The 23,067-nt window shown below is 48.4% G+C and overlaps 8 protein-coding genes across 8 annotated transcripts; 4 read left to right on the top strand and 4 right to left on the bottom strand.

Moving 5' to 3' along the window:
* Window positions 1-514: 514 nt before the first annotated feature.
* Window positions 515-898, top strand: POJ06DRAFT_234589 (uncharacterized protein; the record flags this gene model as incomplete). The annotated part of the gene is made up of 1 exon (XM_056185795.1): window positions 515-898. One exon carries the CDS (start codon window positions 515-517, stop codon window positions 896-898), a length of 384 nt encoding a protein of 127 aa, XP_056047036.1.
* Window positions 899-2,244: 1,346 nt separating this feature from the next.
* POJ06DRAFT_279342 (uncharacterized protein) lies at window positions 2,245-2,959 on the bottom strand (the record flags this gene model as incomplete). The annotated part of the gene is made up of 2 exons (XM_056189805.1): window positions 2,245-2,466; window positions 2,522-2,959. 2 exons carry the CDS (start codon window positions 2,957-2,959, stop codon window positions 2,245-2,247), a joined length of 660 nt encoding a protein of 219 aa, XP_056047035.1.
* Window positions 2,960-3,671: 712 nt separating this feature from the next.
* POJ06DRAFT_242339 (permease for cytosine/purines, uracil, thiamine, allantoin-domain-containing protein) lies at window positions 3,672-5,402 on the bottom strand (the record flags this gene model as incomplete). The annotated part of the gene is made up of 2 exons (XM_056186216.1): window positions 3,672-5,325; window positions 5,380-5,402. The coding sequence occupies 2 exons, from the start codon at window positions 5,400-5,402 to the stop codon at window positions 3,672-3,674; spliced, it is 1,677 nt and encodes a 558-aa protein (XP_056047034.1).
* A 2,808-nt stretch (window positions 5,403-8,210) lies between these two features.
* POJ06DRAFT_242331 (uncharacterized protein) lies at window positions 8,211-8,950 on the bottom strand. The gene has a single exon (XM_056186215.1). The coding sequence runs from the start codon at window positions 8,865-8,867 to the stop codon at window positions 8,316-8,318; it is 552 nt and encodes a 183-aa protein (XP_056047033.1). The 5' UTR covers window positions 8,868-8,950; the 3' UTR covers window positions 8,211-8,315.
* A 2,450-nt stretch (window positions 8,951-11,400) lies between these two features.
* POJ06DRAFT_279339 (major facilitator superfamily domain-containing protein) lies at window positions 11,401-13,171 on the top strand (the record flags this gene model as incomplete). The annotated part of the gene is made up of 4 exons (XM_056189804.1): window positions 11,401-11,588; window positions 11,641-11,725; window positions 11,778-11,960; window positions 12,011-13,171. 4 exons carry the CDS (start codon window positions 11,401-11,403, stop codon window positions 13,169-13,171), a joined length of 1,617 nt encoding a protein of 538 aa, XP_056047032.1.
* A 168-nt stretch (window positions 13,172-13,339) lies between these two features.
* On the bottom strand, window positions 13,340-14,506 carry POJ06DRAFT_4534 (uncharacterized protein). The gene has a single exon (XM_056191061.1). It carries the CDS (start codon window positions 14,137-14,139, stop codon window positions 13,507-13,509), a length of 633 nt encoding a protein of 210 aa, XP_056047031.1. The 5' UTR covers window positions 14,140-14,506; the 3' UTR covers window positions 13,340-13,506.
* A 1,191-nt stretch (window positions 14,507-15,697) lies between these two features.
* On the top strand, window positions 15,698-17,819 carry POJ06DRAFT_4529 (major facilitator superfamily domain-containing protein). Its single transcript, XM_056191059.1, has 4 exons — window positions 15,698-16,090; window positions 16,140-16,407; window positions 16,466-16,911; window positions 16,968-17,819. Exons 1-4 carry the CDS (start codon window positions 15,849-15,851, stop codon window positions 17,674-17,676), a joined length of 1,665 nt encoding a protein of 554 aa, XP_056047030.1. The 5' UTR covers window positions 15,698-15,848; the 3' UTR covers window positions 17,677-17,819.
* A 2,826-nt stretch (window positions 17,820-20,645) lies between these two features.
* POJ06DRAFT_272293 (permease for cytosine/purines, uracil, thiamine, allantoin-domain-containing protein) lies at window positions 20,646-22,920 on the top strand. Its single transcript, XM_056189557.1, has 3 exons — window positions 20,646-21,047; window positions 21,105-21,449; window positions 21,504-22,920. The coding sequence occupies exons 1-3, from the start codon at window positions 20,888-20,890 to the stop codon at window positions 22,694-22,696; spliced, it is 1,698 nt and encodes a 565-aa protein (XP_056047029.1). The 5' UTR covers window positions 20,646-20,887; the 3' UTR covers window positions 22,697-22,920.
* The last annotated feature ends 147 nt before the right edge of the window (window positions 22,921-23,067 follow it).

Raw genomic sequence — 23,067 nt, 5'->3', positions numbered from 1 at the left:
CGGACGGGACTAAACACAAGCATATCCAGCCGTAGGGTTAGCCCCTGAGCGGCTGAGGAAGCGGGTTTCAAACGAGCCCCTGTCCGGGATGTCGAAAGCACGGTCTCATTACCTGCCGATGCGAGGCAATCGAGCTTCAGTGAAATTGATCAGCCGCTTCGGTCTCCCGTCGATCAGAATACCAAATCCGGAGATTAAATTGCCGCCTACGTGGAGCCGGCTTGTTAGATATACAACACATATGTTTGACGGAGCCGCGACAGGACAGCCGCTTGGGCTACGGTTCGTAATCGAGAGATCAGATTCAATGTTGCAAGCACACGCGTTGTATAGAAGCAGTGAGTAATAGCCTGTGCTGAACATATAAAAGTGGACCGATTATCCGGCAAGTCGGCTCTTCGTCAGTTAAGAATAATCCTTACCGAGCTTGGTGGTTCTCCCTTCCAACCATTAACACGACTTATTTGGCTACTTCCTCACCATTCATCTCTCCCTGAACACTCTATCCGCCGACATGAAGCTCAAGCTCATCAACATTCTTCTCCTGATTCTGGGCCTAACACAAGCCTTTCCCCACAGTCTTGGGAAGCCCAAAGGCAACGCCAACCTAGAGAGTTCCAGGTTGGCCCGCTCTCTATCTGCACGGAACACCACTCTTGTTGGCACGGACACCAATCCTAGTGACTCAGACACCGGCGATACTGACGACGACGACGACGACACCGACCCTATGACGATGGTCCCGTCTATCCTTACGAGGAAACCGACTTCATTGAGGGAAACTTTACCATCACCGACGCAAACGCCACTCTCACTGAAGAAGAAAGAGCCGCCAGGCATCATAGATACCTCCACGTTTCCTTCGATGGTTACTTCGGTGTCGGCGTCGACCAAATGACGATGTGCGCCCGTGTTACTGGCCTTCATGGTCACGGGATTTGCGCGGAGCAGGCCAAATCCAAGTTCTTTGCTTCAGAGTCAAGCCATTGGAAGTTCAAATGCAATGGTGACCCGATGCGTCTTGGGATCCGCGGTCATTCCGCTGCGATCCACGTCCACAGGATCGTAAGAATGGGTATTATCAAACATATGAATGTGGCAATGGATTCGTGTGCACTACATTAGGATGCCAACTCAACGTCTGCAGAAAAAATGGAAAATGGGTCAAGTGCGGAAAGGTTTAGGAATCAAATATGTGCTAGCCGACCTTAGGAGTGTCAAGATGGTATTAACTGTCAGGAATCCTTCCTGAGTGTCTGGTACTTCGAAGGGTGACGTCATGAGCCGCAGACGGCGTCTGACGTCACAATCGCAAAATCTTTGCTCCGTGATCTTTCCGAGGACACGGCAGGATTTCGGCGTTCTTTTGTTTCTTCTTGCAGGATGATGTCAGTGTACATATGAGTTAGTTGTTCGTTAAGTTTTCGTGCGCCCGGCTTAGTCCGCGGCTAAAAGATTTTTGCTGTAAATTTAGATGCCGAGAAATGTATATAAGGAAGGGTTTATACCCACTTCCCGGCATAGTTGATATTCTAAAATATATTGTTGCAAGCTATCCCGCTAGCGTAACGTATAGTACGAACACACCTTGATCCTCACATTAACATTCTGGAGTACTGTACAGTACTGTAATATTTTCCCGAATATATTTTATGAGACCTCATGTTAAAGGTCGAGTTTGGTCATCCGACTTCTTGTTCGATGAGGTATCTCGCGCGCCAGTCTCCTCTATTTTCTGACTAGCGTCTGCGGTTCTACGTTGCCGTCCGCTCAAACCGACGCGTGCCGAGTCTGAGAAAGCCGTTTCCGCCTTTTCTTCGGGGCCGATGCGTCTTCACCAAGTTCAAATACTCACCACGCGTAGCATTTCGCTTATAATTCGAGAATGGTACGCGCGTACAAGATGATATTCAAGCCAGACCAGCCATTTGAGGACACTGTCATTGGCAAAGTCCAAGGCCAAGGGAATTAATGGCTACACTGCTTAAGATTATGCACGCAATGGATATAGAATAATTGAAGTGATCCTAGCTTATTGATATACAAGTATTGTAACAAGCAAACGCTGTTCCAGACCCCAGTGATAAATGTAATGACGGTGAACCTCTCAATTCCCATTGCCCTTCAGGATTTCTTTTCCATCGTGCTGCAATCCTATCCCATTTCCGACGGTGTGATGAAGATGGGGTTGATAAATTATTGTACACGGCGATTGGTTATAGTTTGATGAAACGACAGGAAAAATCAAGACCTCACTTTGACAGCACGCTTCAATCGATTGATAGCATTTGCAATCATTGCACGCCAGATAATATCCCAAAAGGTAACGGAGTCAAAGAAATCTATAATGATATTTCCAGTTTCTCCATTATTATGCGATACTGAGGATATCAATTCAGCCAGCCTCACATTGCCAACTGATCGAGGGACACTAGAGCTTTTGTTTATGCCGTTCTCTACTAGGACCTTTGGGTTCATTCATGTTAGCTGATTCTATCTATTAGAACAAAGTCAAACGTACGTATTCGCTTCGCATAAGATCATCTCTTCCATCGGAACTGGGTGCCTTTCGCACTACCTCGATGACCGCATCAGAGAGTTCGTGGAACCAGATATGCCCTAGAAACTCTAATTCCCGGAACTTTGGATAACTCGGCGACCGTAAGTGACGTCGCATCTGCACAATTTGAGCTTTACTTTCGTGAGGTGATAAGAAAATGCGCTGGCGAGGTGCAGAATACCGGTGCTTCTCGTTGAAGGCAAGAAAAATAACATTATCGCATGTATTATCGATAATCCACTTCCCTTTGTCGAACAAACTGTTGTATGCCTGAGAGACCCCAACTTCTATAATAACCTTGTAGTCCCTGGCATCCACGATTTCAAAGTAAATGGCTCCGTCTGGCTCCATTTCGTACCTTGAGTGACCGGTGGCTAAGCACAGTGCAGCTAGCGACATATCGTCCCCCGCAAGAGGAGAATTCTACCCACGACACTCTCCTCCGCCTTACTCCATCATTTGTGTGTAATAAACTAGTAGGCTGAGTGGAATACGGCAGCTAACTGGCAAATGATAGACAGTGATCATCGAGGGTCGGCTCGTTGGCGGTGATGTTCCACCTAATCTGCACGAGCTTGTCCTAGGAGATTGTATTCCTAGTCTACTTTAGCAATGGCTGTGGCAGCCAGACTTTTTTCGATTGGTTCGAGCTGAAATTCTGCGGCGCGTTGTTACGAACAGCACTTGGACGCTTGCAACGACAGGCTCAAGTTGAAGCCGCAACGAGCTCAGCTTCACTTGTAAAATTTTTCTGCGCTCTTAGTCGTCCTCGAAAAAACTCTTGTGGATCTGAATTATTACTGTCAATTAGACGTGGGTTCTGTTATGTAAATTAGTCCATGACCATAAATTCTAATTCATCCATTTCCTCAGCTAAGTTAGCCTCGTCGCCTTGGTTTAGTCCCGCTCGTCTAGCCGCCCATGGCAATCTGGACAGATGAGTGTCCCGATATGGTACTATTAATATTATCGTTCAGATGCAGACCAGACGTTTAGACGTCTCAACCGGCGGAGTTATGTCTAGGCAAAAAAAATTGCAACAGAGTATTTGACCAAAGATATATATATTCTATAAAGCCTATGCCCAATCTAAATTCTACTATATACAAACTTAGTACTTGTGGTCCTTGTCAGCAACAATTTCGTCGCCGAGGGCGGCCTCGATGCCTTCCTCCATGTCTTCTCCGCTATGGCCATGAATAACGTCGGCGTCCGGTAACACCGCCCGTTCAAGCATGGTTTCAGTTGCCGGCCAGAACCGGCACAGAACGTAGTACGACAATCCGGCCGCACCGACGCCGTAAAAGTAGCCGAGATGGTAGAGGTGGGTTGCGCCGGCCGAGACCGTGATGGACGAGTTGACGGTGGGGATGAATCCGGGCAGGAGCGGGACCCAGCCGATGAAGAACGCGATGAACGCGCGCCAGTTGGTCCCGACTTTGTTGTAGCGGTACATGCCGTGCTTGTTGTACAATTCCCACACGTCGTACTTCTTTTTGTGCACAAGGTAGAAATCTGACAGCAGGATGCCAGCGATGGGGCCGAGCCAGACCGAGTAGCCAGACATGAAGCTGAGGAAAGCCGGCGCGCCAGTGAGAATATTCCAAGGTGTGAGGGCCCAGGAGCCGATGAACGCGACAATGATCTGGCCGCGGCGAATGTTAATGTACCGTGGGAACAGACAGTTGAGGTCGTTGGCGGCCGAGATCGAGTTTGCCGCAATGTTGACGCCGATCTGGGCGATGAGGAAGAAGAAGGCGCAGAAGAAGGCGGCCGCGCGACCGCCTGACGATGTCCATTCGTCGATGAGCAGGAGCGGGTCCCACAGGATTTTGCCGTACAGGATGTTGGAGCCGGCAGCAGAAACCACGCCAAAGAAAGTGATGAGGCAGCCGGTGGCGGGAAGCACAAATGCAGTGACGAAAGCCGACTTGTCGTTGACCGCGTACCGGGTGAAGTCAGGAACGTTGACTGCCAGGGTCGACCAGGTGCCGATGTTGGCGTACAGTCCAGACAGGAACGTCCAGGCGAGCGTGGAGCCGTGGAGAGTAGTCTCCTGAGTCCAGAGCGAAGTGTTGGACACGCCGACCTTGTGGATAATCCATCCCATGATGGCGAAGCCGACAATGGGTGTCGTGATCGACTTGATCGTGAACAGCCACTTGAGGTGATGCATGGGGATGTAGTGCATCGGCAGGATAAGAATGAAGTATACCACATACGCGGTCATCATCTGGGTGTCAATATTGGCCGACACCGGCAGCGTGTTCTTAACATTGTGGAACGACGGCCAGATGGCGTAGATAATGGATCGCACGCACTCGGCGCCAGTGTAGGCCTGGATGCCGTACCAGAAAATGCCGACAATCATGCGCATGATGACCATGAGGTAACTGAAGTAGTAGCCAAACGACGCGCGGGATTGGATCGAGAAGTTGATGTGGTATCGCGAGCCGACAACACCGTTGAGGACGATGACGACGCCGACGATGAATTGCGCGATGGTGATGCACACTAGCGAGTCGCGCCACGACAGGCCAATTTGCATAAGCGACGCGGCATTGCGGAAGCCCGAGGGCGAGAAGTTATCGGAGATCCAGTACATGACGAAATTGTGGGTTCGCCATGTCCGGCGGTGAGGCGGCACGGGATCCAGATCTGGTTGTTCATCGTCAGCAGCGTTCAAACAGGACAGGCAGAGTACAAAAACTTGCTCACCAGCATTGGACCGGCGAATAGCGTCGACAGAGGACAGCTCTAGCCGGCTGTTGATTTTGGACCAGATGGTGGGCCGAGCAAGCTCGGTCGACGTATCAGACGGAGAGTTTTTCTCGGAGGACATGTCGGCGGATGGAGGACTGAATGCCCAGAGATGGGCGCCGCCATGGCCCGGTTAAGTACTCGGCAGGAGCAGCGGCGCACGAGCCCGGTAGTGCAGATGGTTGACAGACGAGTCATTGAGCGGTTCTGATAAGAAGAATCGTGCGTGAATTAGTGCGCAGTTGACTATCTTGCTAGAAAGTGCTCGGTTTGATCCGCAGTAACTCGAGTGTACCGCTCGTTTGTCCTCCCGAGTTCGAACTAAACTGGTGAGCGCCGTACAGAACGTGGCGGCAAACCGCGCAGATTCGCTCCGTACACGTGCCCCACAAGTTGTTCCGTTCGCAAGGAGTTCGGAGATACTCTTTGGCTACGACACAACCTTGCGCGACTGATATTACCGGGTATCGGACGCAGTGCGTCCCCACGACCAGGTTATCCGGCAAGTGCGCTATATGGTCTGCTCACGAGCCCGGATCCAAATAAGGCGGCCTCAGACTTCGTTCGACTGTGCGAACGACACCCAAGGCTGGATGATGCTGCAAATTGGGCCCGTGGCGTTTGCAGCGGCGTTTGGCGCTGTTGACGGCGAGCGCCACCGCAGTATTGTGCTGGTTGCCAAGGGGAGGCGGTGGTCGTGCCACTGGCAAGACGTACGATGCACTTGCATAATACTATACAGCATGTATGATATGTTACTTTACTGGGCTGGCGTGTTTGAGAGCGAGCGACAAATAATCGCGACCAAGCCCAGACTAGTCTTGGCCGTATCTCAATCAATCGTTTGGCCTTATCTGTGGGACGGCGCTTATCTGTGGCTGCAGTCTAATTATAGTCCGCAGCACGATTCTGCCTCAACTCACTAAGACGCGTGCGTTTCTGTTCGGCCTTGTCCGACCACGCCATCAGCCATCCAATAAAGTGGCGCACGCGTCCGAGTCAGCTAAGCAAGGGACAACAGATTATTATTGACCAGCATCCTGTCCTCGAGTCATTATTATTAGCGTACGCACTCGGATTATTCTGTCTTTCGTCATCAGTACTTCCCTGTAAGGTGCTTCATAAGCGAGTGAGCCACCCAGGCGAGCCAGCCTAGCTATCCACACCACGCTAAATCATCGATATCACCACACCGATAGATAAATTTATTAAGATATTAAAAAATCGAATCTATAATAGTTTCTTAATTACTGTTACACGTACGAGCATTATGACCAGTTTCGCCGCAAGTGCTACATTGCCTTTGCTTCGTTTTGCTCCCTGCCGATTGATCGCTCTTTCTCTTCGTCTCATGCTGTATCTCTCAGCGACCTCTATTTTCTGTATTAAGTCCTGTCCATCCTGGACTGTAAGAGCGCCTCCTTGCTGTAAACGGTTTCGACGTCGCTGACGACGTGCATCATCATCTCGGCACCCTTGATAAGCTGATCAAGTGCCTGATTGATTGGGGCTGGTGAGCTATTCTGGTGCCTTGCAATTCGATTCTTTAGTAGGTCTGTTTGTGCCTGTAGATCTGCTGTCGTGTGCGGTGTTTTCGGAGACCAAGTGGTGGTCTCCGGTGCCTTCAGGTGTCGGATGCCTTACCACCAGATCTAGATGTAATAGCACGTTATCAGGGTTGAAAGGAATAAGCCCTGCACCTCGAAAACCACCCTGAATGATTTTCTTTGTCATGGTAGCCTGATAGGCCGCCTGAAATGCAGGGAGAAATTCCAGTTTGGTAACGTGATTGATATGAACCCTCGTAAGATCCTCGATTTCTCGCCCGTAAGCCTTCTTAAGTGGCCCAAAACACCCGACATCAAGTGGCTGTAGGAGATGAGATGAATGGGGAGGCATACAGAGCGTGACGATTTTATTTTCTGGGCAGAACTGATCAAATTTGAGCCGAAACATGGCTTTCATGACCATCGAGAATGAGGAGGCGATGGGTGCCAACCGACGGCGTTTGGTATGGCGATCAAAGTGCTGAATCCATTCAAATCCTAAATTCCTAATTGATTTGTTGTCCAGCCATTGTCGTTTACTGCAAGGACCCAGTCATGTGGTAAGGTACTCTCCTGATACCATGAGATAAGGTGACGTTGTCCCACAAAGATCACGAACGGCGTGATCGCCCAGCCCTGAGAATTAATGCCCTGAATTACCGTGACCAATTCTCGATTTCCCGGTTGAGCCGACTTTGGACGAGAGCGTCGCTCTGAGCTTGTAACGACCATTGCGGCTGAGATAATTCCCATCATGAAAGCCGGTTTCATCAAAGTTGTAGATATCCGCGTCGACAATGCCGTACTTTTGTCATCGTATTTCGTACTAGCTCAAACCATCGCCTAATTAGGTCTGGATCTTCGCAGAGGGCCCTCTTGTAATCGTCTTTACGATTGAACCTCGTTTTAAGCTCTGGGCGACGTTGAGTGAAGTTTGAAGCCCAGTTCTTGCCCACCGTGCCTCCCTTCCGAGAAGCAAGGAGTTGATTGGTTATATCTTCAAGAATATTTAGTCTAGGCGAAAATCCTCGCGAATCCAGGTCGAGGATGTGCTGAACAATGACTGACTCCTCGTTAGGCATGAGTTTTTGACTATTGGGCGTGCGTAGAGGTGCCGTCGCGTCGTCGCTTTAGAGTCGTACGATCAACGTTGTGCGTCTTTGCAGCTAATCGGACACTCCGAACTTGGCCCCTATCCATAGCTTGCATCGCTAAGGAAATCGTGCCTTCTGGATCCGTTGATTGAATATCAATTGGTTGTTGCATCGATGATTAAAACTGGGTGGGGGGAAAAATGGGCGCGTTTCTTGTTGGGTGGCTCACTCGCTTATGAAGTACGTTATTACTATTACCACTAATATTTATTACTGTATTATGATCGATTCTATGTACCGCTCTGCGCTCTTAGCAAGCACAAACATTTTGTCCCACACCATACAGAAGCACGTCTACTTTTTCGACTCCAAATACTTCTTAATGCCTTTTGTCACCAACTCGTGATCCATCTGATGCGGCAACCCGCTGACCGCAACAACCCCAACCGGGTACGCAACCCCTTTGACTCGCAACGGGAACCCACCGCCGACTCCGACATACTCGGTCTCGGGCAACAAAAACTTCACGTTAAAGTCTTTACCGCCGGCCATGCACGAGGACCCCATGAAGATGCTGGCCCGGCCGAACCGGGTGACGGTGTTGACCTTGCGCTGGATCCACCCGTAGTTGTCCGCGTTCGTGCCGTCCTGGGCACTGTAGAACTGCAGGTTGCCGTTGATCGACACGTGCACGACGACAGCGCGCACGCCCGGCGCGTCCGGCGTCTTAGCCTTGGGCGACTCGGCCAGAATCGCGAGCCCGAGGGCAAGCGCGTCCGACGCGTTGAACGAACTGAACTCGAGCTCGGCTTCCTGCTCGGCCAGTTTGGCCAGAAATGGCTGTGACACGGCCGGGTCGGTCGGCGCTTTGTCGAACGGGTAAAATACTTCGAGGAATTCTGGCATGTCGATTGTCTGAATTGGCTGTCGTTGACTTGCAATTATCGATTCGAAATAGAGACGCCTGGCAGTCGAGCTGGAGTGTGAGTATCATAGACGCAGCCGTGCGGCGCTGACGCTGTGTCCTACTTTTGGCTGGACGCTTCCGCTCTAACTCACTTTGGCAATCGTCCCGCAATTACTGTCGCGGTTTATTTTATTTATTTTATGACTGCCATATTGAAGTGAACTGTACTCGAGTCGACTCGAGTCCATAAATACCAATTCAGACGCTACATACAGTTTATGTTGTCCAGTGCTGATAGGGCTGTGACGGATGGGCGGATATGGCGGATTCTATCCGCCAAATTATCCGCCTCGAATAAATATCCGCCGCATTTTAAGTTGGCGGATATGGATGTCGAATAAATATGGATAATTTCCTAATTAGGAAAGATCGATGTGGAGTATTTAAGGTCAGGTCCAAGTTCACTGTAATGCAGCTGAGAAGTGTATATTCTCGAAACGCTTAGAGTTCCGCGAGGATATATTTTATCGCAATGTCCGAACGAGTTAGCTATGGATTTCGAGGTTTGTATTCGAGATTTGAAAAGACTGGATTAATTCTCAGGCAGAACATTGCACATTCTCGTCGACGCGCTTACAGAATGCAGATCGTCGATGCCGCACGCGTTTGCTGACAAGTACATTGTCTTGTAATCCTGACTATTTTATTATTTACTTAAGGTGAGAGAGTCGTATTAACGAATCGGGTGAAATTTTGATTTCCAAATAACGTTTATTATCAAAGGAAATCCTCTAACCTAATTAGGCTAGTGTAATTATTTTAGATTTATCCGATCAAGGCGGATAGGAAGGCGGATCTATTCGACAAGACGGCGGATGAGGATCCGACAAACTTGTAATGGCGGATGACGGATGACGGATGTAAATCCGCCAAACTCGCGATGGCGGATGGCGGATGGCGGATACGGTCAAATTAGGCGGATATCCGCATCCGACACAGCCCTAAGTGCTGATTATCAGATCGACATTTAATATAGTTAACCCAAATATATATTAATCGTCCTCTGACCTCGACAGCTCATTAAGCGTAGCATTTGATATGTCCTATAATGCATGCACAGTAAAATCATCCATTCCAGCCTTCCGAGTTCGCTTTCAACACTCCAGACCTCTCCTGCCACTGCGGCAACATGGTGCACACGAGCAAAAGCCGACACCGTCCTCGCTGTCGTTCCACTACTCCGACGTTGCACAGTCTTATCGAGGAATGACAGCTGTTCTAAGGGCATGTTATTCATCTCCAGCCACTTGTTTCTCAGAGTCACGTTGTGAAAGAACAGAAACGTCGTAATAAACGCGACATAATTAATGATAGATGAAACGCTATACAACGTTGCTACCGCGAGACGCAGGCTGTGCTGCGCTGATGTGGTCACAGTAGCGCGGATGTACAAATACGATAGGGAACAAGATAGTGTTGGAGGCGAAGTAGAATCCTGCCGTCAGAATCGGCTAATACTCACCTGGCTAGTCTCCCAGTATGTGGTGGTGGAACGATATATCCTAGTGCAGTTAAGAATGCTTGCCTAGAAGGAACCGCGATGGCGACATCGTGTGCGCCTGCTTATGCTATCAATTTATCCTTAGCGTTCTTGGATCAGTTGATTCTCCACCTGCAGGATATGTTCGTTATATTGACGACATATTTTTCTACGTTTCCAACGAGCATGAGCCGACAAAATCTACCGTGCTGTTAAACAATTTGAAGATTAACTTTAATTCGTCTCGAACTGAAGTAGACTACCTTTGATGACACAGTTACCTTACACTCAGATTCAAGTGGGTCAGGTGACATGGACGCTTGATACGCTCGAACGAATCAAAGCTACTCAGACATATGCATACCTTTATCACCCAGACACCCAGTTTCCCCGAAACGGGCCTGGATTAAAGCAGAGCTACTTAGATATGGGAAATCAGTACGACCAGAGTACAGTTCATGCCGATAATTTCCCGCGTCTGTGTGCGACACTTGCACCGCACCGACCCGTAGCTTGATCGAACCTCAAACCACAGATAAGCCGGGCAGGCTTGGGTCTTGGCTCGTCGGCGCTTAGATCAAGTCCCAAACTCCCAATGCTGGAATTGAACTCGTTTGTCGAAGGAAAATAAGATTTCAATGCCGCTTGTGATAGATAACTTATCAGAAACTGTCCAAGCCCGTACTAGGCAATATCTCGTCAGCTCTGGCCGCAGAATTATAGTTTCGAAGGGTCTAACAACAGTCATGCCCCACGGGCACTTAGACTAGAGTTGCGGCCTGCGCGCCCTCCTGTGTCGACACTATGTACTAGACTGATCGCCGAGTTCTGAGTCTCCTCTTCTAGTGGAAGGCACACCCAGGAAGACAACGGACGCAAACCGTCCCTATTGTTACACTGATACATTGGGCACTTTTGCTCCGTATACTTTGCGGTATTGCCGCACTCATCAGTCTGCACCCATTCTCAGAAGCCATAAGTCTGATACCATTATGTCTGAGATCACTGAGAAGGAGACCGGCATCGCCGACACAGCGGTCACCAAGCCGGCCGCGGGTTACAAGGAAGCGGACAAGTCAGGCAAGTCAATTTGGATCAGGATGCTCAGCTTGTTATGGGATACGGCAGCTAAGCCCCCTGAGGAGAAGAAATTTTTGAATAAGATTGATGCTACTATTTTGTATGAAGATCCGGTCGTTGACTGCCAGGGGGTGGTGCTAACTGAGACTTAGGGTGTATATCATGCTGTCGTACTTGATTAAGACACTCGACGCGGGAAACGTTCAGACGGCGTTTGTTAGTGGCATGAGGGAAGACGTACGTTTGCGAGTTACTTGTTCGGAGCGGGAGCTAACTAATGATGATGTAGTTGAGACTGTACGGCCAAGAACTCAATCTCTTTACCACCTACTACAATATCGGTTTCCTCGTAGCTTCGTATCCTGCAATGCTGATGATGACTTGGTTCCGGCCGTCAATTGTCGTTCCGTCCATGGAAATTTTGTGGACCGTGTTCGTAATGCTTATCGCTGTGGCAAAGAATGCAGAGACTGTGAGCTGGTCTTCTCGACATTTCTGTTCTCAACGCTAATATCAATGTAGATTTACGCACTTCGGTTCTTTGTTGGCGTAGGTGAGTCTATCTGCTTCCCTGGGTTTGGCAGAATCATCGGTTCGTGGTACAAGCCCGAAGAGCTCGCAAAGCGTACTGCACTGTTCGACATCTCTGGCGCGCTGGCAAACATGATCTCCGGCTACATTCAGGCCGGCGTCTATCACTCACTAAACGGACGGGGAGGTTTAGCAGGTTGGCGATGGCTTTTCATCATTGATGGTGTTATTTCTCTTCCCGTTGCATTCTTTGGTTTCTGGGCTCTACCGGACTATCCTACTACTACGCGGGCACGTTGGCTCAACGAGCGGGAGCGCGCTCTGGGGGTTGCTCGTATGGAAGCAGTTGGCCGACGGGCGCCAAGGAAATTGACGGTCAAGCGAATGATCACGATGTGGTGGCAGTTCAAGCCATGGGCGTACATGGTGCCGTTTATTTTGTCAGGCTTGATCGCATCAGCAAACTACATGAACTTGTGGCTCAAATCTCTGGGAACGTTCAGCGTGGAGGAGATCAACACACTGCCAACAATTGGCTATGCAATGGGCATGGTATCAGCATTTCTCCTTGCCATTGTCAACGACGCTTTGCATTGGCGAGTTCAATGCCTTCTTATTGTCCTCTTTTGCTATTTTCTTGGAAACCTACTACTCGGTATCTGGAACATCAACTTCCACGCCAAATTCTTCGCATATCTTGTCCCTCGGATGGGTCAGCCCATTGGCAGCTTCTTGCTTGTCTGGCAAACAGAACTTTTTCAAGAAGATGCCGAAATGCGCGGCCTCCTACCAGGTCTCGGTAATGCAATCTTATTCGCTATGGGTGCATGGGTGCCGCTCCTTATTTATCCCACGCCAAAAGCTCCACATTTCCCTATCGGATATTGGGTCACTATGGCGTTTGCAATCGGCGCCGCTTTGGGCATCGTTTTCGTACATTATTACCATAGATGGGATATTAAGCGGCGTGGAATGACCGTCAATAGATATGGTTTGATTATCGATAAGATATATCTTACGGCTGAAGAGGCGAGTACGAGAGGGGATATTGAGGGTTATGGTACCGTGGAGGAGATTGATATGCCCACTGCTCAGAAAAGTTCTGGCATCGAGAGAACCAATGAGGTTGAGTCGTTGGATGAGAATACATAGCTTTATAATGTATTAGTCTCTGACGATTTTTGGTGCACCGTTATGTAATTAATCAGTTTGACCTTGCGAATACCGCATCTAACGCGATAGATTTTGTAACCGCAGGGCAATTCTATGAAATTCTGAAGTGCAGACACTTGTTAGTAACAAGTAAGTGCAGAGGTTACTATACGTTGTCCGAACTTTTTGGTTGGCCGGGAAACTGATTCCCGGCCTAAGCAGCCGCAGCAGCGCTGTCGGCGTCTGATTCATCTCGGGCAAACAAAGCAATCACAATTATACTGTAATGTGATCAAAAGCATTTAGAAAGTACAATCTGTTATGCCGCCTACCAATTATACCAGAGTCTTCTGTAAATAGTCATCTATGCTCCCGTCGTCATCGACTGCCTCTCCTACCTTTTCAAATCCCATCCATTTATATAATCGTAATGCCCTCGCGTTCTTCGGATTAGCCACAAGACCAAATATGCCGGTATAGTGGCCGTCAATCTTACTCAGTTGCTCGCCGGCATATATCTCCGCCGCACGTAGCAATTCGACGCCGACCTTTCTCCCGCGGTAGTTTTCGTGCACGAAAAATGAAACTAATATGAAAACCCGAAAACCGTCGGGCTTTGCGCCACCGGTAATCGCTGCTTCCTCGACGTCGATAAATTTTCCAGCTTCTGCTGGCACAAACGGACCCAACACAGTCTGCGTCCCGATCCAGTCTTCTTTATCAATACTCTCGGCCCCATAAGCACTTGTGCTTTTCGTAAAGGCAATAAAAGTCGCGCCCTTTGGGTTCTGAAGTCGTTCATACCATCTTTGGTCCAGAAACTCAACTTCGTCTTCATAGCGTGATCCGAAGTTGTCTGCCTCGGTTTTGAGAGCGTGCAGTCGTAGTGCCCGATATTTTTCCTTCACGGCGCGAAGATGATCAAATTCGGCGAAAGCACGAGGAAGAACTTTAATCAATACCGACATTGTAAACTAACCGCTAGGTAGCCTATGATTAACTAGGGGTAGACTGGCTCCATAAATGTGTGAACTAAGTGACTCACAGTGCTGACGGACATTATGACTGACTATATTGGTCACCACCAGAATGTGGTCCGCCAGGCCACTACATAATAGAGCCAACGCTTCTCACTATCGCCTTCACAATCGTCCGCCATTTGTCTTGCTGTCCATTAATTCTGTATACTGTGTTTTATGATTGCCGACCAAAATCATTGGTTTATCGGAATACAACATACCATATCTTCTCTGCTCTTCCTATTCAGGGGTACTAGGGTTTTATATGATAATTGATTATCATTGTCTTAGGGCTTTCTGTGAGCACTGATTGAACTGAACCGAAGTCAACGCGTGCGGCTCGATAATGTGACTTAGCAACCAATTCCGACAAGTAGATGATCACTCACTAGGAGAAGAATGGCAAAAGTAACTGTTTCGGTCACTTATCGACTAAGCGACTCTTCTGCAAGCTGATGTAGTTATCGTTTCTCTCACCAAGACTTGTGAAATGGTGGTAACCGTGACTGTTCTGGCCAAGCCTACAGGGATTGCCAAGCAGGTCGTTCTGGATTGCAAATGAAGGCTGGCCAAGAATGCTTGTTGCCATCCGGAGTGCTTATCAGGTTATGCTCAGCGAAGTTACAACGGGGGTATCGGTTCGGCAGTTTTTTGAGAGTATAGTGGTTCAAGATATAAATTGTCGGGTACAGGTCAGAGCCGGTAGCGGGACATGAAATATTCGGAACATTTGTCTTATCAGGCGGACTAACTTTTTCGAACCGCAAGGATGGCGGTTGCCGACAACGCATTGAGCTGGCAAACCTGTCACACAAGCACACGCCCATATTTATTTCTCTGTTTCTCTCTCGGCTTGCTCAACAAGTAGTTGAGTGTAACGGAATTATAAATTGCTAATTGATCAGAGGAAGTTTTGCAGACAATAGTGGGGTATATATACAATGGATCGTGCAGGGCTCAGACCCAAATTGCCCCTGGACGACGTGCTCGGACGCTACTGATAGCGATTATGCTTGTTTAGAGTGTTCGCACTGAATTGAGCCGTGCACTCGGCAAGCCATGTCTCTTGGTTCTCCATGTCCGCGATAAGGTCGCCGACATCGCTCTGAGCCGACCTCTAGTACACGACAATGAGACTACTTTTAAATAATAATTTCGAATTTTAGTCTGATGGACTTGAAGTTATTCATGACGATATATATATCTGACGACATATATCTGCACCAGCATCGCATCCAAAGTCGCCCTATATCTAAATCCTCTGGCGGGCATAGTTTGGCGATTCTGAATGTGCCAAGACATTGGACTGCGCCTATTAACATACAGATTGCTGTTGTGCGCTGCACTGTGCCATAGGCTTCTCGTGTCGATCGATTGACGGTGCAGAAGCACTATCTCCTATCATACTGTCAATAACACCTACGTACAAGACGCGATTGGCATACAGGCGCTTGCTAGTGCCTTCTGCCTAACTTGCATACTCATTTTGGCTGATAAGTGTCTTGGCAGATTGTAATGACGGACAGCATCTCTCTCAGCCTCGGGACAGTCAGCTGTTGACATAAATACTTCGCGATGGCCACATTGTGCATCTTTGCACCCAGTGAAGTCGGCTTTGTCGTCTACTCCCTTGTCGAACAACTGGCTTACTCCTTAGAATGACTTGGTCGAAGAAGCTCAATAAGTGGGTGGGCTATAATCGCGAGTACGAGGCTCAGCGATTAACCGAACTAACCGCCATCCCGCCTGAGGAACGGCTGGTCCGCTTCGCAGATTTTATCGATACTGAAGCGAACTTCCAGCCTAGCAAGATTGATCTTTTCTTTGGACAGTTTTGGGATACCTTCAAGAAGCCGCCAAAAGAGAGGAACTATGTACAGAAGCTCGACTTGTGTATCTTGTGAGTATCCATACCTATTTTGATTTCTCATGGCTAATCAAAAGATCAGGATATACTCCCTGTTGTCATTCTTCGTGAAGACTCTGGACAACTCGAACGTGAGCAACGCATACGTTTCTGGTATGAAAGAAGAGTTGCATCTGTACGGCCAGGAGCGTAACTTGTTCACGACATTCTTTAATGTCGGATCTATCGTCGGCGCTGTTCCATCTCAGATGATTCTGAATCGGATTCGTCCGTCGATTTGGATTCCTTCTTGTGAACTATCGTGGTCTATTATGGTGATGATTATCTCATCTACCAAAGGTGCCAAATTGGTATTTTTAGTTGTTGTTTGTATAACCTCCTCACTTGGCTAATTCCAAATGCAAACAGATATATGCGATGCGATTTTTGATGGGCATTACAGAGTCTGTGGCGTATCCAGGATTTGCGTTAGTTCTTGGGTCATGGTATCGACCGGACGAGTTGGCCAAGCGCATGACGATCTACGACGGCGCATGGGCTATTGCGAACATGTTCTCGGGATATATTCAGGCTGGAGTTTACACTTCCATGAACGGCCTTGGTGGCCTTGCTGGATGGCGATGGTTGTTTATTATTGACGGGCTGATTGGCCTCCCGATCGCTATTTTGGGATACTTTGCGATCCCGGACTTTCCAATTAATAGCCGCGTCATGTGGATGAGCCAGGTGCAGAGAGACTACAGTGTTATTCGAATGCAGGAAGTTGGGCGCAGACCACCTCGCAAGCTTACTCTTAGCCGTATGGGCCAGATTATGAAGTCATGGAGACCATACGGTTTCGTATGGCCATATATGTGTGTACAATACTGATGTATACTACGTAAAAGTAACAGCACTAACCGATAACTAGTTTCTTCAATCTCTGCGATACGTCTTCATACTGGAATTTGTGGCTCAAATCGCTTAACATTTACACTGTCCAACAAATCAACTTGATTCCAACAGCCGGTTACGCGTGCGGGCTTGTTTCTGGGTACTTGATCGCAAACATGTCCGATCGCGCCGGCAAACGATTCCCTTTCCTCATGCTCGCAGTATTTTTCAATTTCCTTGGTAATCTCCTGCTTGCGATCTGGGATGTGCCGTTCGGCGTGAAGATGTTTGCATTTTTCCTTCCAGAAATCGGATACCCGCTCTGGGGTCTGATGCTCACCTGGGGGGCCGAAACGTTCCAGGACGACGCCGAAATGCGCGGGCTAGCAGTCGCAATGGGCAATACCATGTCTAGCGCCATGGGTGCGTGGTTCCCTCTCGTCGCGTTTCCTACACCACAAGCACCGGAGTACAAGCTTGGTTATAAGCTCGTAACGGGATTACACGGGCTGGAAGCTCTGGGCCTTGTGTTTTTCTTGGTCATGAGCAAGCGTGAGCTGAAGACCCGTGGAAAAGTATTGAATAAGTTCGGCTTGGCTGTCGATATTGAGGATTATATGGATAATGGCACGGACGAGATGAGTCTTGAGATGGCTGATGAGGAAGCCGGGAAAGGGGTTTACCGATCGAAAGGGGAAGACGTTGCAGTTACAGTGAAGGATGTGACTGTTACTGAGAAAATCTAACGCGTGCTATCGGTTGGAATAGGATATAATCCGAAGTAGAATTAAATCACAGTTAATTACTATATATATGCAACTTCTAATTTACCGCGCATTAGAACCTGTTATTGGGGTTAACAATGACATACAGCTTCAGCTTATTATGATAATGCGGCGCGCAGGCTAAAGTGTACTATATAGCCACATAGCTGCTGTGCCGCAGACTAGAAATTTCCAAATTGCCTTAGCAGAAAGAACTCGAAACGGCCGCAAGCCTCTAAAGTATTGCTTTGAATATATTTGCATGTCGCTAATACCTCTGTATCTGTGCCAACCCCAGTCTTTCGGATGTTTGGAGGTGCGGGTGCGTGCGTCGGCTTATCGGGCAGCTGAAGGCGTACAGTATTCGCCGGCGACGACCGATAGGCGGATGTCGCCGCAAATCGCCTTCGGCGGCCGAGAAAACTGAAGAGCGAAGGAGGGATACTGAAGATTGCTTATTTCTCATATAACTGATTCGGACATCAGTAAATAAAGTTCTTCCGCGCGACGGCGAATCCTATCGATCGATATTATACTGTGAGCAGCGCTAACCGCGAAGCTACCCGTTCACCGCGCAAACGCAAAATAACTGGCGCCGCGTGCTTTGCGTTCGTGCCGGCGTAGCTCGATTGTGGCACACATTTAAATGTGTGCCACGAAGATGTGAATCGCATGGTATTAAAGTTTGCAAGTATAGATAACTGATGAGTACCGCTGTGGGAGGGTTATGCCCGCTAAACTTGCGCCGTCAGCTATTTTTGGCCTCGGAACCCAGGATTCATCTTCACTACAGTCTATCCTGATACTCCAAGACTATACGGTCGGCGTTATTTAACGTCTGGATGAACTAGCCCGGAACTGCTCAGTGCTCACCAAATTAGGAGAGAGTGACAGATAGAGCTTCAAATAATCCATTTCACGGTAGTTGGCGCGTGCAAGTCACCCAAGGTTTCTCTCTATTGGGTCTAGCTTTTGGGAGACTGAGTCGCGATATCTAGTTGACTGCGGCTGCGCCTATCACGACACATGGACATCCGACACCGCCAATATGCGGGGCTGCTTCTTTCACATAAAAAGAAGGTGTTCTAAATCTCCCATGATAATTAATTCATGAACTTGGTCACGAGATTTCAGATCTGCGGGTACGACCAAGTCCGGTCCGTAGACTTGCCCAGCTAATCATGCATGCAGTCACCGATTGCCGCCGGTCCTACTTTTTCTCGCGGACCTCTAGGCCATTGACGACCCATGCTAGTTATCACGAATACGAGCTATCACCTAACGACCGTTCAAGCCCGGCCCGTGCGAACTTCGCCGGGGCCTGACCATAGCCATGCTCTTGATACTCACAGAATAGAAAGCCACTCTCAGCCTCGGAAAACTAATCCGGACCGTGGCAGGTTGGCTGACAAGCCTGCAAAGCATTCAGAATGCGGTATCATGAATGGGCTAAGCCGTTATCTTAGCATAGCTGACGGGCGTTGTGCGTAGCTAGTCTTGGCCGCGACCTTAAAGTTTCATTTGACAAGCTTGCATTTTCAATCCACGCGTCTAAAACAGACACTCGCGCAAATGGCCGAAGTTCTGGTTGGTGCATTTAGGATGATAACCGCTTCCAGCTACTAATTGTCCTCTTCTAACATTAAGAATTAACTTACCCGAGCGGGAACTGGCCAGATGAGGTTATCCTCGTGTTGATATTGTAGCGGCCAGCGCTACTAATAGAGTACTTTGGACAAACGCGGAAGGTTTCTGCACAGATATCTCTCTTCTCCTGGTCATTGCGGTCCTATCCCGTCCTTCCCTGAGTCAGCCGGCTCAGACAGTGTAGCAAGAATGAGATGTCCAGTTACTATTCAACTGGATAAAAGAACTCAGCTTTCATCCATAAATTACGGAAGACCGGATGAAATGCCGATTCGGCCGGTCACTAGGAGCCGAGACGTTGAAGCCAGATTTGCGGTCCGGGTTTAACGGAAAAGCCTGAAACCGTGGCAGCTAAGGATTTAACTTGCGCCTATTCTGTTCGCAAGCAACAATTTTCGATATCGGCAGACTTGGTCAATGCTTCGGACCTGGCGCTCTTGGGACGAGATAGGCGATAAGGGTATGTTCAAGTACCGAAGCAGGTACAAGAACGTATACGTCTTCGGACATGTCCGTACAGATACACTGTCTCCTACTTCTTTTCCCCCTGGATTCATTTGCGCCCTTAATTCTGTTCAGATAGTTCTTGGGGTTTATTTGGCAGGCTACACATAAGCAAATTTACATTACGGACTAAGATTGGAACTTCTTCATGCAAAATGGCACAATAATTATTTAAGCTGATGACCGGAGTTCTACGTATTATAGATGTCATGTCCTAGTGACCAGTAAGAATAATAAATTTCGATTTCGAGCTACAGTGTACGCACTAAGATAAGGGCGCCATCCATGTTATGGCTGCAAAAATCTATGTAGGGCATCAAGGCGACTCAATTTTCGGTAAAACAGATAAGTTAGTCTTTAATTTCCTTGATTTGTCCCTTTGCCAAGTCTCCAGCTTCCGCGTTATCGAGCCAGTATTCGTACTCGAGCTTGATAATTTTCGATGCCATTGAATCGCAACAGTCAATGTAAAGTATTAGACTACTGGTCTTCGATGAAATAGACTAGTGAATCGCAATAAGGATGGATATTCAGTTGCTGGGCTCGACTCGGGGAATTGCTAGCAACCGAACGGCGGCGATAAAAGATTTGCGGCGTTTTAACTAGCGATTCTTCGAATCCATTACTACCCTTAGTACCGGAATCTCAAGCCCGCGGATTCAGAGTGTTGATAGTGTCTAGGTCTTGCAGGACTGTGTGGATTGCCACCGCGGCTATTCCTGTCTCCGATTGGTACATCATGGGTACAGTTCGTGCTTCGTACCTTTATGTCCCGCGCATGTGGGGCCGCAGACTCTGATAACAATATCTTAATCGCTCCTCTCTGATTGCAGCCATCGTGAGATCCGGCCCTGACGGCGCTCAGTGCCGGTCTGTTTGGGTTTAGACTCACATGTCTACAGTCCATCTGTGTTGGTGGTGTTTAATTGCCCACGGGCTATAAATACCGCGATGTCAGCCCCTCTTCGACTGTTTGCGACTGTTGTGTTCCCGGATCTGAACACGCTCAGCTTGTCCCGGAAGATATATTCAATTTGTCACCATGGCTCTTGCTGACATTGACAAGACCGTCCAGGTCAGCGCTACTGAGGAGCTCACCGATGCTCCTGCTTCACCTAGGTCGGCCCCGACAACGACCTGGGGAAAGTTTCTGAAGAAAATTGAGCTTAAGTCTAGTAACTCTGAGAGATTGAGTAACGAAGGTATGTGCTGAATCGATGCGCTGTGTAGGGATTGCTGTATTTACTGGATCCCTGCAGATTTGGACCCTGTCCCTTGGGAACGACGAACGTGGCGATGGTACAATCTGGCGCTCTACTGGATTTCAGATGCGTTTGCGCCCGGTGGTTGGCGTGCCGCTGCTTCATTGATGCAGATTGGTCTCTCGTGGCGTTGGTCTCTCTTTAACATTGCCCTTGCCAATATCTTAATCGCTATCGTGATTACGTTAAATGCCCATCCTGGTGCGCGATACCATGTGTGCTTTCCCGTATTCTCGCGAGTGCCGTTTGGATTCTACTTTTCCTACGTCATGGTCTTTATGCGTATGATTACGGGTATTTTCTGGTACGGCATTCAGACGTATACTGGTGCCGAGTGTGTTCGTACGTATTGTTGTATATTTGTCGTGGGTAGTTAAAAGTATCTAATGAGTCTAGGATCCCTACTCTTCGCCATTTGGCCATCTTTTCGTACTCTTCCTAACCACCTACCCAAGTCCGCCAATATTGAGACAAATTTCATGATCAGCTGGTTCATCTATTTCCTTTTGTGTGTTCCTGTCCATCTTATTCGTGTCGAAAATACTCGATGGTACTTCATGTTCAAATGTTGTCTCGTTCCCATTTGCGGTTTCGCTATCATGGGCTGGGTTGTGCAGGCTGCTGACTCGCTCCCGGGCGAATCTCTTTTTGCTCAGGGAAATACTGTTCACGGCTCGGCGTTCACGTGGGCCTTCATGTCGGCCCTATACTCGAATATGGGTGGTGGCTCTACCTATGCTACTAACGCTTCCGATTATTCTCGCTACACTCGCAAGGAGTACTCTATTCTCTTTCAGCTCATTGCTCTTCCGTTCTCTAATGTTCTCATGGCTGTTATGGGTGTTGTTGGTGCTGCCGGTACGCTCAAGGTTTACGGCACAATTTTGTGGGATCCTCTGTTGTTGATCGACCACTGGACATCTCGAGGTGGCCGTGCTGCAGCGGCATTCTGCGCTATTGCATTCATTGTTGCGCAGATCGGTCAGAACATCTCCGCAAACTCCATCGCCGCCGCCAATGATCTTAACGCTATCTTCCCAAAGTATATCAACATTCGACGTGGCCAGATTATTGCTGCCTTGCTTGGTGCCTGGGCTCTCACGCCGTGGAACATTCTCACTTCAGCGACTGCTTTCTTGTCGTTCATGTCTGGATACTCTATCTGGCTGTCTTCGATTGCCGGTATCCTGTTTTCAGATTATTGGCTCGTGCACAAATTGAAATATGACGTCCGCGAGCTGTACAACACAAACGGTATTTATCGATACAACAAGTGGGGCTTCAACTGGCGGGCTGTGGTGGCTTTCACTTGCGGCTGGGTTCCTCTACTCCCCGGATTCATTCATTCAATTAACCCGAACATCTATGTGATTGAAGGGATGGTCCGACTCTATTACTTAGGTTTCTTCTACGGCTTCTTCTGTGCATCTTTGGTCTACTGGGCTTTGTGCTATTTTTTCCCTCAGGAGGAGACGTATGTTGTGGAGGCAGTGTTGCCGCCGGGAAAGCCTTCGGATGAGGAGGAGATTATTGATGGCTTTGGATCTGATGTCGTTGGCAGCGATTACGGAGTTGAAAAAAAGGCGTAGTTTTGTAACATTTTGGGTGATAGAGAAGCGAATGGCGTTTTTGAGTTTTTGCCTGTTGGCTATTTGTATTTGAGTCATGTTTATTCCGGTAGTCTAAATACTTTACATTAGACCTGAAATGATAACACACCTGCATGTAGTCCCACTAGCACGATCTCCAAGAGTGGCGGCAAAGACGTCAACCATATGGCCATCCTGGACTCCAGATAGACAACCAAATGCCTGTCGCGTCGCATGTCGTGTCGCATGTCGTGTCGCATCATGAAGAAAAGCGGTTGGAAAAACGAACTGACGCGTTGGATTGCATGCACAGAAGGTTCTCTACTGTGTAGTTCTTGGAATAAACTAGTGTTTGAGTGTCACTTTTTAAA

The sequence above is a fragment of the Lipomyces tetrasporus genome (assembly GCF_029532465.1).
Source record: "Lipomyces tetrasporus strain NRRL Y-64009 chromosome Unknown POJ06scaffold_1, whole genome shotgun sequence".
Classification (NCBI taxonomy): Eukaryota; Fungi; Ascomycota; class Lipomycetes; order Lipomycetales; family Lipomycetaceae; genus Lipomyces; species Lipomyces tetrasporus.
The sequence above is the reverse complement of the archived record's forward strand: the minus strand, read 5'-3'. Positions and strand labels throughout refer to the sequence as shown.